The 16,296-nt window shown below is 42.3% G+C and overlaps 1 protein-coding gene across 1 annotated transcript in view; it reads right to left on the reverse strand.

Moving 5' to 3' along the window:
- THSD7B (thrombospondin type 1 domain containing 7B) overlaps positions 1–16,296 on the reverse strand; it is a 310,428-nt gene that overhangs the window by 21,304 nt on the left and 272,828 nt on the right. The window contains exons 17-20 of the mRNA XM_071562679.1: positions 12,320–12,453; positions 11,428–11,581; positions 1,916–2,057; positions 393–508 (exon numbers count right to left, since the gene is read on the reverse strand). Coding sequence (XP_071418780.1) covers positions 393–508; positions 1,916–2,057; positions 11,428–11,581; positions 12,320–12,453 — 546 coding nt within the window. The remainder of the gene's footprint in view (positions 1–392; positions 509–1,915; positions 2,058–11,427; positions 11,582–12,319; positions 12,454–16,296) is intronic.

Genomic DNA, 16,296 nt, shown 5'->3' on the forward strand with positions numbered 1-16,296 from the left:
CTGTTTGGGGAATGGGCAAGTGGCTGCGTGCGGCTTGATTGCTGACTGGGATTAAACCATGACAGCATTTCTCAGCCTTTGGGGCTTATTACAAAAGGGCAATCCCAGACTTCTAGTAGTAGGACACAATCTCCCCAGTCACCAGCATTGCTGGAGGTGCTGAGATAGTGCAGGGTTGGTAGCCATGCCATGAGCATTCCAGTCAAGGAGTGACCCCACCCACCAAAACATCCCGTGGACGCCTTTGTCCCCCAAAGCACTCTGCTGCTGCACTCCCAGCACCAAACACAACTTTTCCACCATTTAGGGATGATGTCTTGGCATGGACCAGAAGGCACCACTAGCTTTCTGGAAGCACAGTGAGCCTCTGGGCGCTCCCCAGACCTGCTCACCTGCTGGCAGAGCCGCATGCTGACGGTGGCTCCGTCACTGCGCTGGCAGCTCAGGAGGCGGCGCCTCTCCCCATGTCCACAGGTAGCATTGGCACCCAGTTGGCACCCACTCCAGCCTGCAGACACAAAGCAAAGGGTGCACTGCTGCAGGTCACCTTTTCACTCAACACAGAATCACAGAATGGTCCGAGTTGGAAGGGGCCTTAAAGATCATTTCTTTCCAACCCCCCTGCTGTGGGCAGGGACACCTTGCACTAGACCAGGTTTCTCAAAGTCCCGTCCAGCCTGGATTTGAAGCCTCAAATAAACAGCTTTACCTAAGGCAGCACTTCCCCAGGTCAGGGCTTCCCAAACCCAAGAACAATTCCCACAAAAGGATGTTCTTAAAACCAGGCAAGTCTCAGAGGAGACACCACTCACTTTGCACTCCGATATCGTATCCCCTTACAAAGCTGGTACATCTGAGTGCACATGTGGAACACTGATAAAGGGTATCAGTTCAATCCAGTTGGCACACTTACAAGACTTTATTGTCTGAAGTAAAATTTAACTTTGATAAAGCAGCTGGGGAAATTTCTGAAGAGGAACTCTGGTTTAACCTGGTTTTGTCTCAAGGCAATGCTCTCCATTATTTAAAACTAAACTCTAATACTCATGAAATAAAACCAGTATTTCTAGCAGAAGAAAATTAATGTCTTATTACATGTCTGAAATGATGTTGGTCAGAATACAACTACACTGAAATAAGCTTTAAGACATCATTTAAAATAAACAAAAAGCCTAACACAAGCCACTAAAATTTCCATACACAACCAATAAATAAGAAGGATGAGAAGAAAACCTATTACTTTGTGTCTTCCACCTCTGATAAACATAAACACATAAATGTTCTGCATTTCTAAAATGTGATGATAAAAAAGGCATCGTCCTGTGTTTCTAGGGCTTTTATTACAAACAGCCTGAGTTTATATTCAGATATTTTATCTTGCTTTGTTCTCCCTTCCCACCAGCCTCCAAACTCCTCTTAGACCTCTCCTCTCTATGCCTTTCTCGTTTATTAGAGCTGGTCAAAAACAAAAGGAATTTTTGCTGTTTTGTTTTGTTAGTTTGTCTGCTGCAGATCTAATTGCTTCTGAGGTCCTAAATAATGCATTTTGCTCAAATACTCTATACCAACCTATATGACCCATATTGCCTTCAAAGCAGACTTCTGCTGGTATTATTGCCTTCATCAGAACCATACAGTGGATACTCTTTAAACTGGAATTTTGTAATTAATTCTGTTGATAACCCATTGCGAATCTCATTTAACGTGTTTTATTTCCAGCGTACCTGCAATGACAACTTAAATACAAAAAACTGTGCATTTGTCCACTAACCTGTAAAAATGTAGGCATGTAATTAACTTTATTGAAACCAAAGATGTCTACACGTAGCACTTTGAATGTCAAGGCTTTCACCAACACCACAAGCAAACATAACTAAAAACACATACTAAGGGTATATCAGAAAGTTGTACCTACCTGTGAGGTTGTACTGATATTGGAAGCAATTTTGGTTAAGAACACATGGCTTCATTTGTGAGTCTTCAGGGCAGGGCTTTGAACTGCCAGGAGACCTCAGCACTTGTCGAGTTCGGGTTTGCACAACATTGGGATCACACACCTGTGCAAAAGGGATGGACAGTACAGAGGCCTCAGGAAATCACACAGACACGACAGCCCAAGGCTGTTACATGCACAGCCACAGCCACATCAAGTTTCAATGCAATCTCACTCCTGCTCCAACAAGGCTTCAAAGCACAGATGGGAAAAGTAATGCAGTTCCAGTGTTAAGAATCCAGTGTTACTAAAGGTTACCTTTTTATCTATGCTGATTTGGCTATTCCAGGCACTCCTGTGTTACTTATTTCCATGGTTTTGGTAAGAATCCTTGGGGACAATGGGATAAAGACTGTGCCATTTTGCTGTGCCCTACTTTGCACCTCTTACCAAGACTTCCAGTAAAATATCATTGTACTGAATAAAGGGACAGAATTTCTGGCACAATTAATGCATTTTTAAGTAATAACTGATGTTAGCAAAGCTTTCATTTCTATGAAGGGTATTTGCAATTGCATGTCAGTTATGATGCTGACAAGACTTTTCAAAGTATGTGACACCAATACTGATGTCTGACTGCCTATAAACCAGGATTTGCTTGTTTATATTTTCATGGGAATATGAACCAACAGAGGCAGGTTTGTCACTTATGTTTGTGCATCACAGGCATGAAAACTCTTAGGGTTTAGCAGCCCTCAATCCTCACTCTCTCAGTATTGTGGCTGTTTATAGTACAGCATGAATGGGCGAGTGGATGTGGTTGCAGCAAACCTAATGGAAATAAATCCCTGTTAAAGGCATTCACAGCCATTTACTGGACAAGATGATCTATTTAATTCTTAACAGTTTCTCATTTAGACTGTTCAGGAACAGTAAAGAAAAAAACAATGCAAAATAAACACACTTCCAAAAATACTCGGGTATTTAAAATATGTTTTTCCTACAAAATATTTTAATTACAAAAAACCCCCCCAACTAAGAGTTTAAAACCACGGACTCATTATCATGCAACAGACTGCCTGCAAACACTGAACCCTGCACGGGTGAAAGTGTGGATAATTCCTGTATTGTGAATATTAAAGGGAAATGTAATGGCCTTGCAGCATAAATCTAGATCTCAGACTGATGTAAACCTGGATTAGTTGCACAGATCAGCTCATAACTGAACAGAATAAATATCAGGACAAATAGGAAAAAAGTCTCATTTGGTCTTAAAATACATTGATAGGGCCTATTTTCCTTATGCTTACACTGTGTGAAAGGAATTCTATTATGTTCTTATTGCTGACACCCATCTTGTCAAATCATTTTAAGTGGCAATCTTATTCGAATACCCGTGGTCAGCTAAAATACCCAATTGTTTCTAATTATCTGAAAATTAAACTCATACTAAGTGTTTACCAATAGTTTATTGCCTTTTTCTCAACTAATCTGATTGTTCATCCTCACAACTAACACTAATAACTTAAATGATTTGCCAATAAAGCAAAATGAGTAAGAAAAAAATCAAAGAAGGTATCTCAGTAGCTACTCCTAATTAATGTTTCTCTGAATTATGTTACCAAAGGGAAAAGAAATCAATAGATACTGTGACAGAAGTTGCCTGTGCCAGCTCCAAAATACCTGGTTTTGCTCCCTTTAAAATGAGAACCTGCAGACAGAAAATATGCATCATTTGTAGATAAGTAAACTCTTTTATTAAAACAGTATTTTTCCCCTGTGTAGGATGCCCCCCGTTGTGCTTGATTACAGGGCATTGATGCAGCCCAGTGCTGTCATAGAGCCCACTGGATTTCCTGGCTGGCAGGACTGTTTTCCCTCTCAGATATCCTCCTGGTGGGCAGCAGATCAGTCTAGCAGGTCAAAATCTGTCTGGTGTTTGCCAGGCTCCAAACAAACATCTGGTTTACAGCCACTCTGAAGCCGGAATTCTCACTGCACTGATGAGCCACGGCATTCAGAAGCCAGAGCTGATGTGATAAGCTCCTCACTTTTACCAGTTTTGAATAATAAGGAATCTCTGTGGGAAAAGCATTCATTTAATCAAGCTGAGTACATGGGAAACATGCAAGAATTCAAAGCTGGCAAACTGTAACTAATATCCTGTAATATTATTTGTTGAATTTCTCTTAACGTCAATTGAGAAGTCAAATTAGTTTTATAATTGATTTTCTGGCCTTACTCTTTCAAGTTAACTATGTAACAAATTGAGCCAAATATGTATGGAACTGAGAAAGCGGCAGGAGGGAATGACTTGGAAAGAAAAAGATGAAAGCTGAGATTTTCAAAGGAGCAGAAGGAGGCTGAGTATCCAGCTACCCTGGGATCTCATGGGATTGGGTGCACAACTCCTGCAGGACCCTTCCAAAAACTCAGGCTAGAAAAAAATTAAGTATTTACAACATGGCAAAGGTTGAGGAATGACTTGGCAGGCTCAGAGTCATTAGGGGGATGTGCACAGTGAAAGACAAGGCAGAGGGGTCTTTTCCACTGAGGAGATGCTGAGGGTATTATTAAGCAACGATAAAGAGACGTGTAATCTGCACAGCAGGAGGAAGATATTATGTCACCATTGTCACCACGGCCATCACTGCCAATGGTGCATGTCTAGTTCTGAATTTGGATCTTAAAAACTTCTGAGAGCAAAACCAAACACCATCAATGGCAACTCACATGCTTAGCATGTAGGGCAGAAATGGCAGTAATTAATAGAAAAATTTATAGAAAAGGCAACAAATAAAAAGAAATATTCCTTGAGTACTTATAGTAAGAAATTACCACATAATTAATTAAGATTTGGGCAAGATAACAGAAGGGATTGATTCTAAATATTCTCACAAATTAAGAAAACAGAAGATCAAATTCGACTGTTCAAATAATCTTTTATACAAACCAGCAAAGGTGCTGTTCAGATACACAGACCAAGACTGGCTGTGCCCCAGGAATCCAAGTTTCTAATCACATGCATATATGAACCTACAGTTTTGGGGAGTTTAAATAAATAAAACCTACTGTGATTCAGCAATGCTTTACTGAGTATCTTCATTTACAACTCCTCTCTTCCCACTGAGTGGATGCTATACTTCCAAAGACATTATTTTACTTCCTACTGCTCTATTAGCAACTACTGCTTTCACTGATGACAGATGAAGCATTTTTAATTATATTTTAGATTAAGTCAGCCATTACCTCCTATAAGGCTATCACAACTGGTTTGTGCTCAGCATTAGCCAATATTTTTGCAGTGGAAGCACAAGGAAAGAGGAAAAGGGGGAGCTAACAACAGTGCTAAGAGAAAGGCAGGAGCATACAACTCTGGAGACTTGGCACCTTCATCTGATCTTCCAGGAAACTGAGGCTCTGCTCTGCCATCAGGCAGGATGAGACATTCCTGCTGCTGCCTGGGGACCACCCAAGTTTAGCACCTGTCCAGTTTCTGCTTTATTCTGCACAACTGAAATCTACTTCTGACCCAGACTAGAAACAAAGATCCGTGGATCAAAGGACAATGAATATGGTGCCAACTGGCCATAAATATAGGAGGGGAAAGAAGTCCTAAGAAATAGAGGCAGCTGTGATTCACAGAGGTAGAAGCCCAGAAGCCTGAAGAACTCTATGTACTTCCAAGGTGAGGTGCCAGATCAGTTTAGCTGTTAAGTTTTAAACACTGTGTTGTCTGTCCAGATTCCTTCCTAATGACTATAAGCAATGAGTGTAATTCTGGCATATGCATCCTTTAGAATTGGTGGTAGGAATGGAATGAATTTCTGGATGGCAATAATAATGAGCAACAACCACAGGTGGCACATTAATAGCCTAGAACAGTAGGATGTCATACAGAGACACAGTAAGTTTCTATAGCCAAGACTATATAAACCACTTAAGAAACAAAATATTTTGAAGTAATGAGAGACACATAAAATGTTAAAGCAGGAATAAATCAAAGTTTTTCTCAAAGGACCATTTAGAAATTATAACAGCCATCTTCTTCATTCTGTGAGGGAATTCCTGGCACTATTGACTACGGCATTTTTTAGTATTTCCTTCAGCTAATCCCATTTTTCACCACGACCACCTGCCACTATTTTAAGCTAACCTAAAAAGTGAGGAACAAAAACATACACAAAGGATGTATCCAGCCTTTGCTCCAGACAATAACGGACAAAGCACAGAAAGTTTGTTCTGGAAGAGAAGGGTATTAAAATAAAACTGCAAGGTTATAAATGCTGAGTCCCAATGTAAGAGCTATTAACGTATCACACATTAGTATACACTATTAGACCTTCTCTGTGATGGATTTTAGAAGGTGTCCATTGATCTAGGCTTTCATAGGCATCATAACTGCACAGCACAAAGGCTGTAACCCATTAGAGGGCCCTTTAAGCTGTTTAATTTATCAAGCAGCTTGTATCATGCATCCTGCACTATAAATAGCTGGCTGCATTATTTTTAACTGGCTATTCATAAGGAAACATACAACCTCAAAATAAGGTAAAGGCAAAGGCAGCAACATTATTTGACTATTTTTAACAGAGCAATGAACCATTATATTGTTCATGCCAGTGTGGATGTTTTGTAACAATCTAACAAGCCATTTACAATAACACAAGCAATCTTTTGCAATGAGAATGCATTTACATAAATTTCCTTTTTCAGGCAGATCTAGGTTCTGAAACTTCACCTGCCTCCACACAGAACCATTATTTTCTAAAAAATGATTGCTAATGAAGATGAATAAAAATACAGCAGTTACCAACTTTTTTGAAGCTATACAAAAAAAATCCAAGCCACAGCTATGCATAAGGAGTAGTGCATGTTCTTCCAAAAAAAACTTGGACCAGCATAATTCTCATGCTTGATCTGAATAAATTATCTCTTGGGCTGGAAACACAATTCTGTGCAAGCCTCACTCTTCAGTCCAGCCTCCACACTGCAGGTGCTCTGCCCAACTTACGTGCCAAGCCCAGAGAGGTTGGGTGAGTCTCCTCTGGAGATACTCAAAAGCCGTCTGGACACAATACTGAGTAACGTGCTTGAGGGAATCCTGCTGGAGCACAGAGCTGGAGTAGAAGACCTCCAGTGGTCCCTTCCAGCCTTGCACATTCTGTGATGCTGTCTGCAGGTACCAGTTGGGATGAAGACTTTGGTAACTGAGCCCCAGCATCTCCAAGAGTCCACAATTTTTCTTCCAGCTGGCATTTCCAGACTGTAACAACTCCAGCTTGCATCCACAGTGAAAGTCACTGGAAACCCTTGAGCTGGCTGTAGTGCCTGGTGCCACTTCTAATCCGATCAGTTGTGGCAACATCACACTCCCCCCTGCAGATTGGAGGGAATAATAACTCAATTGTCGCAAGTCCTGAGCGTGGTACGTGGCTATTGATCCATGAGGAAAATGCTCGCTGAAACGGAGACAGCTGTTCTCACTCACCAGACATGCAACCTCCTATAATTAACTAATTTCAGACCTCTTGGAATTAGCTGCTAGAAATGCCAACAGCTGAGGCAAGCGAGGAGGCCACTCTGCTCTGCAACAGGGGCTGTGACAGCCATCCACCCAACAGAGAGCTAACGAAATAGATTGGAGGTAATTATATCAGGGACTTGTAGCACCACTCGCGTATTAACTCTTTTTAAGAATGCTTTGATGAATTCAATTGAAGTCAATTAATTACATTTCCAAGTCAGATGAATACAAAGTCGAGACGCCGCAGGAAGTGTGTGTTATTCCATCACTGAATATGTAGCAGAGATGATAGGATTTCAGTTTCCAGATTGTTTAGCTGGGTCTTTGAGCAATCAAGTGATGATGTCTGACTGAACATGCTATTGTCCCTGGAACAAATATGAAATCTCTGAAGCAAAATGCAAGTCAACCTAATTTGCCTATGATTATTTTTTTTTTAACCAGCAGGCTTCAAACTGTTCATTTAAATGGCTTTAAAGACTTTGTATTTAAGTTACGTGGATGTTACTTAGTGACAAAGAAGAAAACTTTATGAGCCAGAAAACAGTCTTCAACCAGAAGGAAATCATTTGGAATTTACTTCTTGCAATAGAGAAAGTGAAAATAATAAGGAAGCTTCAAATCAGTAACTATGAGTTTCTTGAATGCAGTACAGAGACAAAACCTCAAAGTAACCTTGAGGTATTGTATTTCAGATAGCAGCATTTCTGGGTCATGACCATGAGATGAAATATTAAAATTTACCTTTGTGTAGCAGTGTTAAATAGACCATAATCAACATGCAAAAATTGCAATTCAGTTAAAAAATACACATAAAAGAATTGTGTTCAGGAGCATCTGAACTTATGAAAGAACACAATTTAAAACAAAAGCGAAATGAACCCAAAAAAGGTAGAACAAAGTTTTAGAAAAAAAAATACTGAAGTACTTTCCATTGACAAAGCAGTCACCACCTTTATGACTCATTGATTTCAACATGATTCAGGATCATTTACCATCCTGAAAGTGGAAAATTCACATGGGAAGAATATTGCTACAAGATAAAACCCAGTAATACCCTAGAAAGTATCCTGAGTACAATGACATATTGACAAAAGGTACAACGGATAATCTAAAAGACCTTTTTATATTCAGCTGATAAGAGTTAGTTATTCTGCTATCAGGATGAATTTATTATCAACACTGTAAAACATGAGCGGAACACCAAAGCGACTGGAAAAGAATTCTCACCTGAGCAAAATCCTCTGTAAATATCTCAAATCAAAGAACTCCTCGGGCAAACATGAGGCTGAAATTGTGATTGTTCATTTCTTACAAACTAGAATTTGTCAAGTTTCATAAATCCTCTTTATCTCCAGCAAGCCAAACATGACCAGAGCTACAGGAAGATATTCTGGAATGGTCTTTGGCAGCTGCCTCACGAGAGTGCTGTGACTAGAACAGTGCCAACTATTTTGGTGCGAAATGTAAATGCACTTGAAAAAGAGCAGCCAGGATTTACAGTTTTGCTTTTCATTGCAATATGATTTTATCTTTCAATTTTTTTGGACTACTCCGGGAAGAGAAAGGAGCTGTACTTAGAAGATATATTTTTGGTGAATATTTGAAAAGCATTTTATTCATCCTCAGAAGACAGGCATTTCCTTCCAGTTTGGCATGAATCAGAAACCATGCACGATTATACCAGCTACTGAGCAAAATTCCCTCAAACACAATTAAACAGACAGCCCTAATGAGCTGGAGGTTCTGTGGATGCAAACTTACAGACGTGTATTTTGGGCTCTGTGGGAAGGCATTTGACACAAGCCTGGAGGCTCCACAGTTCTGACCAAAAGATTAATATGAGATTGAGCTCCAGGTGCAGACTCTTATATCTGGGTGTCTGTATGTGGGTCTCCATGCAAGGTCCAAGACCCAAACTCTCACTTGCAACCAGTGGAACTGCTCAGCTCACCACAGGTAGCTCTTCCCTTACAGATGGAATGGGATCCTCCACAGGCTCCACTGCCTTTGTAACTCCATTGACCAAGTCCACCGGCTCACAGCCGCTCTCAGGGACGACCTGTCCTAGTGGTGACTCAGGACACAAAGGGTTCCATTAATCACCCTGATGCTGACAGTGCCTCACTCGTGGCCACCACGATTCCCTTACTCCCTGCCCCATCACCCTTCTGGCCCCACACATACCAAAGACACATCACTGGCACAGCACAGTCATTCTGCACTGACAGCAAGCCCAGTGCTTGCCTGGGAGATGCTGAGCATGTGCCGCCTGAGAGGGACTGTGTTGTGTGGTTCTCTCTTAAAACCAAACACAAACAGCCGGCGTAGCTGTAAAAGGGAGACAGCACTGCTGTAAACTCATCAAAGGAAGGGTTTTATCTGCCCATAAAACTTCAAGCTGTTTATTGCCTTGTATCTGGACAGAAGTATTGAAACACATGCTCCGTCGGCACACAGTCATCTCAGTTTCACAACAAAGTGTTGCAGAACAGCTTGTGAAAACATATTGTTCAGTTAATTGCATTGGCATGCAGATGCCCTCACATTTATGAATTAACATCCACTGTGGCAAAAGGATGCACAAGGAGACACGGGGACTGTGGCATGATGCTCTGCGCCTGCCAAGAGCTCTGCTGCCTGATGGAGTGCAGCCCACGAGCTCTGGGCTTTCCTTTCCTGCTTCTGTGGCCTATGGGGGCTTTACCACTGCCGGAAAGGAGCTTTCAGCAAAAAGTCTGGGTGTCTTAAGGATATTAGGGTGCTTAAAGCTTCAAGTAGTCCTGCCTGAACTGTCACCAAGGCACCTGAAATACACCCCACGGCCTCGAGGATCTCTGCAATAGTTCACTGCACACGAAAATGAAGAAAATCTATGTCTGAAAAAGTCAATGGCAAAGAAACAGCCCAATCACAGTGGGACTTTGAAGGTATCCAAGCATTTCTGTGGGTTGCAAGAATGTTATACTTCATCAAAGCTATGCTGCTCAGGAGGAGGTGAACGCAGGAAATGAAACACAAGATTTTATTTGACACGCTCTTACCGAGTATATTGATACGCTACACAAAATATTATGGAAGGAAATTACCTGTGTCAGCAGTAGTATAAATACCTGTCCAATAACCACTCAGACTTTCGATAATGGCCCTGTTAACACAGGGGCAATGAATATATGTTTGTCACTTAAATACATCAAGCAAGTCTATTAAAAAAACCCTGTGAGATTAAACCTGACACCTATTTCAACACCCGTCAGGGAGAAACCAAAGGTTTGAAATCACATGCTTTGAGGCCAGAGAGTTTTCACAATACAAAATTTGCAGCTTCTTTCCATCTTGCACACTTAGGAAAACTCAGAGCACTTGGCCGTGGCTTGAATCCCTGCATAATTCACAAAGTTTTGAGTATTGCATGACATGACAAATTGTTCAGGCATGTTGCTGCCATGCCCTTCTGCTGCTGTTGCTTCCAATATTCCCTCAAGGTTTTGAGGAGGAGGAGATGCTGGACAGAAATAGTGCCTGTTGGGAGGGGAGAGCTGTCATTCCCTCAGGACTAAGACCTGTCCAGGAGTGTCACCACCACGGTTTACCGGCAGGTTGTTATGGCAATTGTGCATCACTGACAGAGCTCTGCCCTGCAAATAATTCCTCAGACAGCCCTTATTGCAGCTTGAATACTGCTCCCTTCACCCACTCTGCTTGTGTGGGCTCTCTCCTATAGACCAAGGGGAAGGATGTGTTGAATCAACTGTCACAGTAATAACTATGTGTTTCACTAACCAACTTTCTATAGCTCAGTCTCTGTAGAGATATAAATATCTCCAGATTCAACCATGCTGGCAGGACCCATTAAGCCTGACATCCCTCAGAAAATAATTTACTTTCCTGGAAAATAACTATGCCATGAAATGGCTGAAGGACAAGCCAAGAGGAACATTGCCAGGACACAAGCAGGAGGGCCTACCTGTGGACACCTGCTCCACTGTCCCCAGTCAGACACTGCACACTCACGGGGACAGTACAAGCTACACTTCTGCACTGTATCTGGGATGTCAGCCTGATTACACAGAGCACTGGGCACAGTCTCCCCTCCGTGGTCCTCAGCAGCACTCACACACCTGCACAGAAAACAGACATTTTCATTAGAGCCCACAGATGTGATGGACATCAACAAGTCTGCTCGACTGCATACAGATATCAACAAATCTGCTCGACTGCATACAGGACACTAGACATGACAATAACTACAAGCAGCATGGCTGGTCAAAAAGCAGAATTAATCATGTTAATGCAAATCAAAACCCGCTACATGCACAACATGCTTTTGTTACTCACAGATTTCAGTAACTCCTTTAAATAAACATTTCAAACTTCATACAGAGGGATTTTAACTTTGATCGGCTGACAGAAGAGCAAACAGAAAATGACAACCAGCAAGAACAAACCTTTGTGCTCCTGCTAGGAACATCTGAACATTTGGAAATAACTCAGCATTTCCCCGTGCCTGGGGAATGAATATTCACTAATAATGAATGCCACTCTGGTGCGTGCAGTGCCACTGCTTGGGGAAAATGTGAGCAAATCAGAAGATGGAGGCACCTCAGGGAGCTTTATGTATACATGGCATTTAGGTTGAAGAATTCTAATTTAAATAACATGCCGTCTTCCTGAAAAACCAAGGCTGCATCTCTGAGATGCTTTTCCTGTAAACCATAGCACATAAACATGTTTCTTTTTATTTGAAATACCCTGGACTCAGCAATGTACTCACTGTCAGATGGTCAGATATTCCAGCTTTATTCAAGTACACATCAGCCCTTTTGATCTGGAGTACCTGAGCTTTTGTCTTCACGCACCTGACTTTCCTTGTTTGTATTCCTTCTCCACAGTGGAGGGAGTTTTGTTCACTGTTGATTTTGCACGGAGACCACGGTTCTACTACCCAAGAATACTGATTGCACTCGCTGTAGCAGGGGACTGCCTCGTGCACCTGCCAGGAGACAGAACCAAACTGATCAGGTGAGCCATCCAGGTTAGCACCTCTGCAGAAACACCTCAACCAAACCCAGGGAAAGGCACACTGAAAAATATCCTGGCTTACACTCCTTATGCTGAGTGTGTTGTAATGGCTTTAAGTTCATTTATTCATTATTGACTTGCCAAGGGATTTTTAAGTATATAATAAAGAGCAGTATGCATGCAGCATCTTAGGAAACAGGATAAATAACAGCTATTCCCTGCAACTAGAAGAGGAACTCCATTACAATTTAATTTGCTCTGCCTGCTCTCCCCATAATCTATCACATCCTTCACCAGGACTGTATGTACCCCACTCCTTCGTGTTTCAGAAGGTACAAACTTAAAATCAGCACTCATTTACCTTTGCTTTTAATGTATCCTTATAAATCCTTTACCATAAAAGACTGAAATTTCATGTTTCACACAAATTTCCTTTTTATACATAAAAACTGTAAATGCTTTTTTTCCCTGCAAGTGACTTATGTCTAACATATCTCCTAATCAAACACAACAGTGTATTCACCTGAACTATGGTATCTATATAGAGAGAAAAATACAGCCAGCAGCTTGATAAAAGGTCCTGGATATTCAGGTTGTTAAAAGCAGCACACTGAGATATAACACTTCAGCATATTTTTAGGTTTAAATAAATGAATGCATCAACAGTTCTATTACAGTGATGAATAAAAGTTATTTATTTTGAATCTGGTTTGTCTGCAGAAGCTGATTTGAAGATACAGTATTCCCTGTTGTTTTGTACAAAGCATAATGTGCTGCCCTGGAAAAATACGGTGCACCTAAAATTTCTTCTTCCACTCACCAAAATCTCTACAGCCTTGCTGCTGTGGAGACATTGCATTCTCACCATTAAAATAACTATAAATCAATAGCCTTTCTCCCAACTATCCCCCCAAAAAATTCAGCCTCATGTTTAATAATTTACAGCTTAATTTTAAAACAGCAAATTATGACTATGCAAGTTCTGGCCACAAGAATAAAGAAACCTTTTTTGCAACACTTTGGAGGTGGGAAGACAAGGAGATTGGCATACCAGTCTGGAAATAAAATTGGTGTCCCATCAGCAAATCACCTTCATATCAAATAGAAGGAAGATAACTTGCACAAGAAAACCCCTCAGGAACAGAAAATGTCAGAAACTAATTTCAGCTGTGGGTCTGCCTATACATTGTGCATAGGTTTGGCAGAGAGGAAAGAATAAGAGATGCTGAAAAGTGCAAAATACCTGAAGGAGAAAGGACAGGAAAAGGGAAACTGAAGTCAGGACTGGTGGGGGCAAGCACAACATGAACTAGCAAGATAATCACCTTTTATGCAGAGGAAGGAGAAAGGGAGAGGAATAAATGGGGCAAAAGCAACAATACAATTAGTACCATTTCCCCTACACATTATTAAGCACAAATTATAAACCTGGATGGGAATTTGAGCAACCTGAACTAGTGGAAGGTGTCACTGCTCATGATGGGGCGGTTGGAACTAGATGATCTTTAAGGTCCATTTCCAAACCACTCTATGGTTTTGTGATTCTATGAGATCCTTTCTTATGGTCTGTGCAGAAATAACATGTGAGAACATGCACTACCACACCAGGGATAAACTGTGCTCAGTAATGATGTTTGCTACGATGACTTTCTTGCCACAGTGAGTGGGTCAGTCCACAGCCTTTTGGGGGAGCCCAGGGGGTGTGGTGCTTCCAGAACCTGCTGGACCTGCATACAGGTCTCAGACAGATGGCAGTGCTCCTCAGACACTTGGCATGGCCTATCAGTGCCTGTGCACTGAAGCAGCAGCATTTGGTCCAACTTTGGGATACACAGGTGTCTGTGGATGGTAAAAGGTGCACAGAACGGCTGAATTTCCCAGACTGAGTAAGCAGCACCACAAACACTGCCAATTAGCGGTGCAGCCAGGCTTGTTAACACTAACTGGTGTACACAGGAGCACGCAGAGCAGGCACCCACCCGGTGTGAAGCCACCAGCCTGTCACCTCCAGCGAGCCACTGACTCCCACACACGCCACAGACAACAGCAATCCCTCTCCTGGCACTGCAGAGCCTTTGCGTTCCCCACAGACATCCATCCCGGAGATGGATGTAGAGACAGGGAGTATTTATTAGTTTCTCTGCTTCACAGGCGGAAGGAAAAAACTACCGCCTGCCCATGTTGCCTGACAAAATATCCTGCTGTCCACAGGAGACGATTAGTGAGAGGGAAACGTGTGCTTGAGGCAGGATCAGTGTTTCCCTCGTTACAGAGGGAAGGCAAAACCAGAGAGAGCAAAGAGCCAAACTTGGAGAAAACTGGCTGCCAGAGGCAGGGATCCTGCAGCCTGGAAAGAGGTGCCTCAGTGGGTAGTGCCAAGGATGGTAAAACTTAACAACTAAGTTAATTAAGAGCTGGGTGGCCTGTTCCTGCTCTTCAGATTTCTGGAGAGGAAGCTGAGCTTAGGAGCAGCCAGGAGGTGACAGTGTGGTGCTGCCTCCCTCCACAGGTACAGCAGGGGCAGGCCAGCCCAAATAGCAGCTTTGGGGATTTAAGATTCTTTTCCTGGCTCTAACTAATAACCCTCCCTCAGGGTTAGAGGATACCACTGGGAGTCCTGCAGGTTCACAGCACTGCCAGCCTTTCCATGCTCACCCTGCTGCCTGCAGCCCAGACAGGGTCAGGAGCCTGGGAATCCCATCTCATTGTCTCAGTGACCTCCGATTGCTCTGCCTTAACATCTGTGAAACCTCAGACCTCTCCCAGCCAGCAAAGCCTATTTGTAGAGCAGTGGAGGCTTAACATCAGGCATTTGCCACAAATGTGTTTTGGTGGTCAAAGTCTACATCATGTACCCAATGTGATACCTTTGTAGGAAAACCAGGAAGGGCTGGGCAGGCGTGGGATGACACGCGATCTAAAATGTATCTGAGGAAACATGTGAGGTCAAAACAGAAATCCCACATGCAGTGACACAAACACACATAATACAAAGTGAAACTTCAAATGTGCTCTTTCAAGAGCAGTCAGGATGACAGTAACAGAGGAATTAATACAGCATTCCTAGACTACTGTCTGATTGTGTCAAACTGGTACAATTACATATGAAGTCCCATCAGCTCTCCTTCTCCTCCTTCTCCAGTGGACAGACAGACATCCCATTCTGTGCTGCAGGAGGGAGGACACACAGCACTGGCCACATATCCCTGCAGTACCTCAATACATGGGCAGTCTGCTGCTGACTTGTTCAGTACTTCCACTTTGTTCAGGATTTCCAGGTTACACTCCCCACCAAAACCTTGAAATACAACTGTTACAACCTGTTTTCCTAAGTTATTGTGCTTACACACAGCATGTCCTGCCTCTGAACCACCTCTCCCCTCTGCCCTGTGGCAGCACTGAGCAAAGCCATCTCTGGGAGTACCTCTGGGACACCGGGGACATGGAAATAATCACCTCACATCATTGGGAAGCACAGATTTCTTCAGAACAAGTGACAACATGCAGTGGTGGACACTGTTAAGCTTTTAAATGGGAGTCTCAAAGAGATGCAAGATTTCCATGGGTGGGACTCTGTGGGAATGCATTCAGGAAGCTGTGAATGTAATTTGTGTCTCCAGCTTTGCATTTAAAAACCACAGTGATGTGGCATGTGGTTCTTTCCTCCACAGGACAATGTTTTCCTCCCATTTCTTTCTCCTGGCTTACCATAATTTATTTTCAATCATGTCTAATTAATCGGGGGGGTTTGGTTTGGATTTTTTTTTGTATTTGAAAAAATAACACCACAAACCTTAAAGCCTTTCATTCTTAT

Source organism: Pithys albifrons, chromosome 8, assembly GCF_047495875.1.
Source record: "Pithys albifrons albifrons isolate INPA30051 chromosome 8, PitAlb_v1, whole genome shotgun sequence".
NCBI lineage: Eukaryota > Metazoa > Chordata > Aves > Passeriformes > Thamnophilidae > Pithys > Pithys albifrons.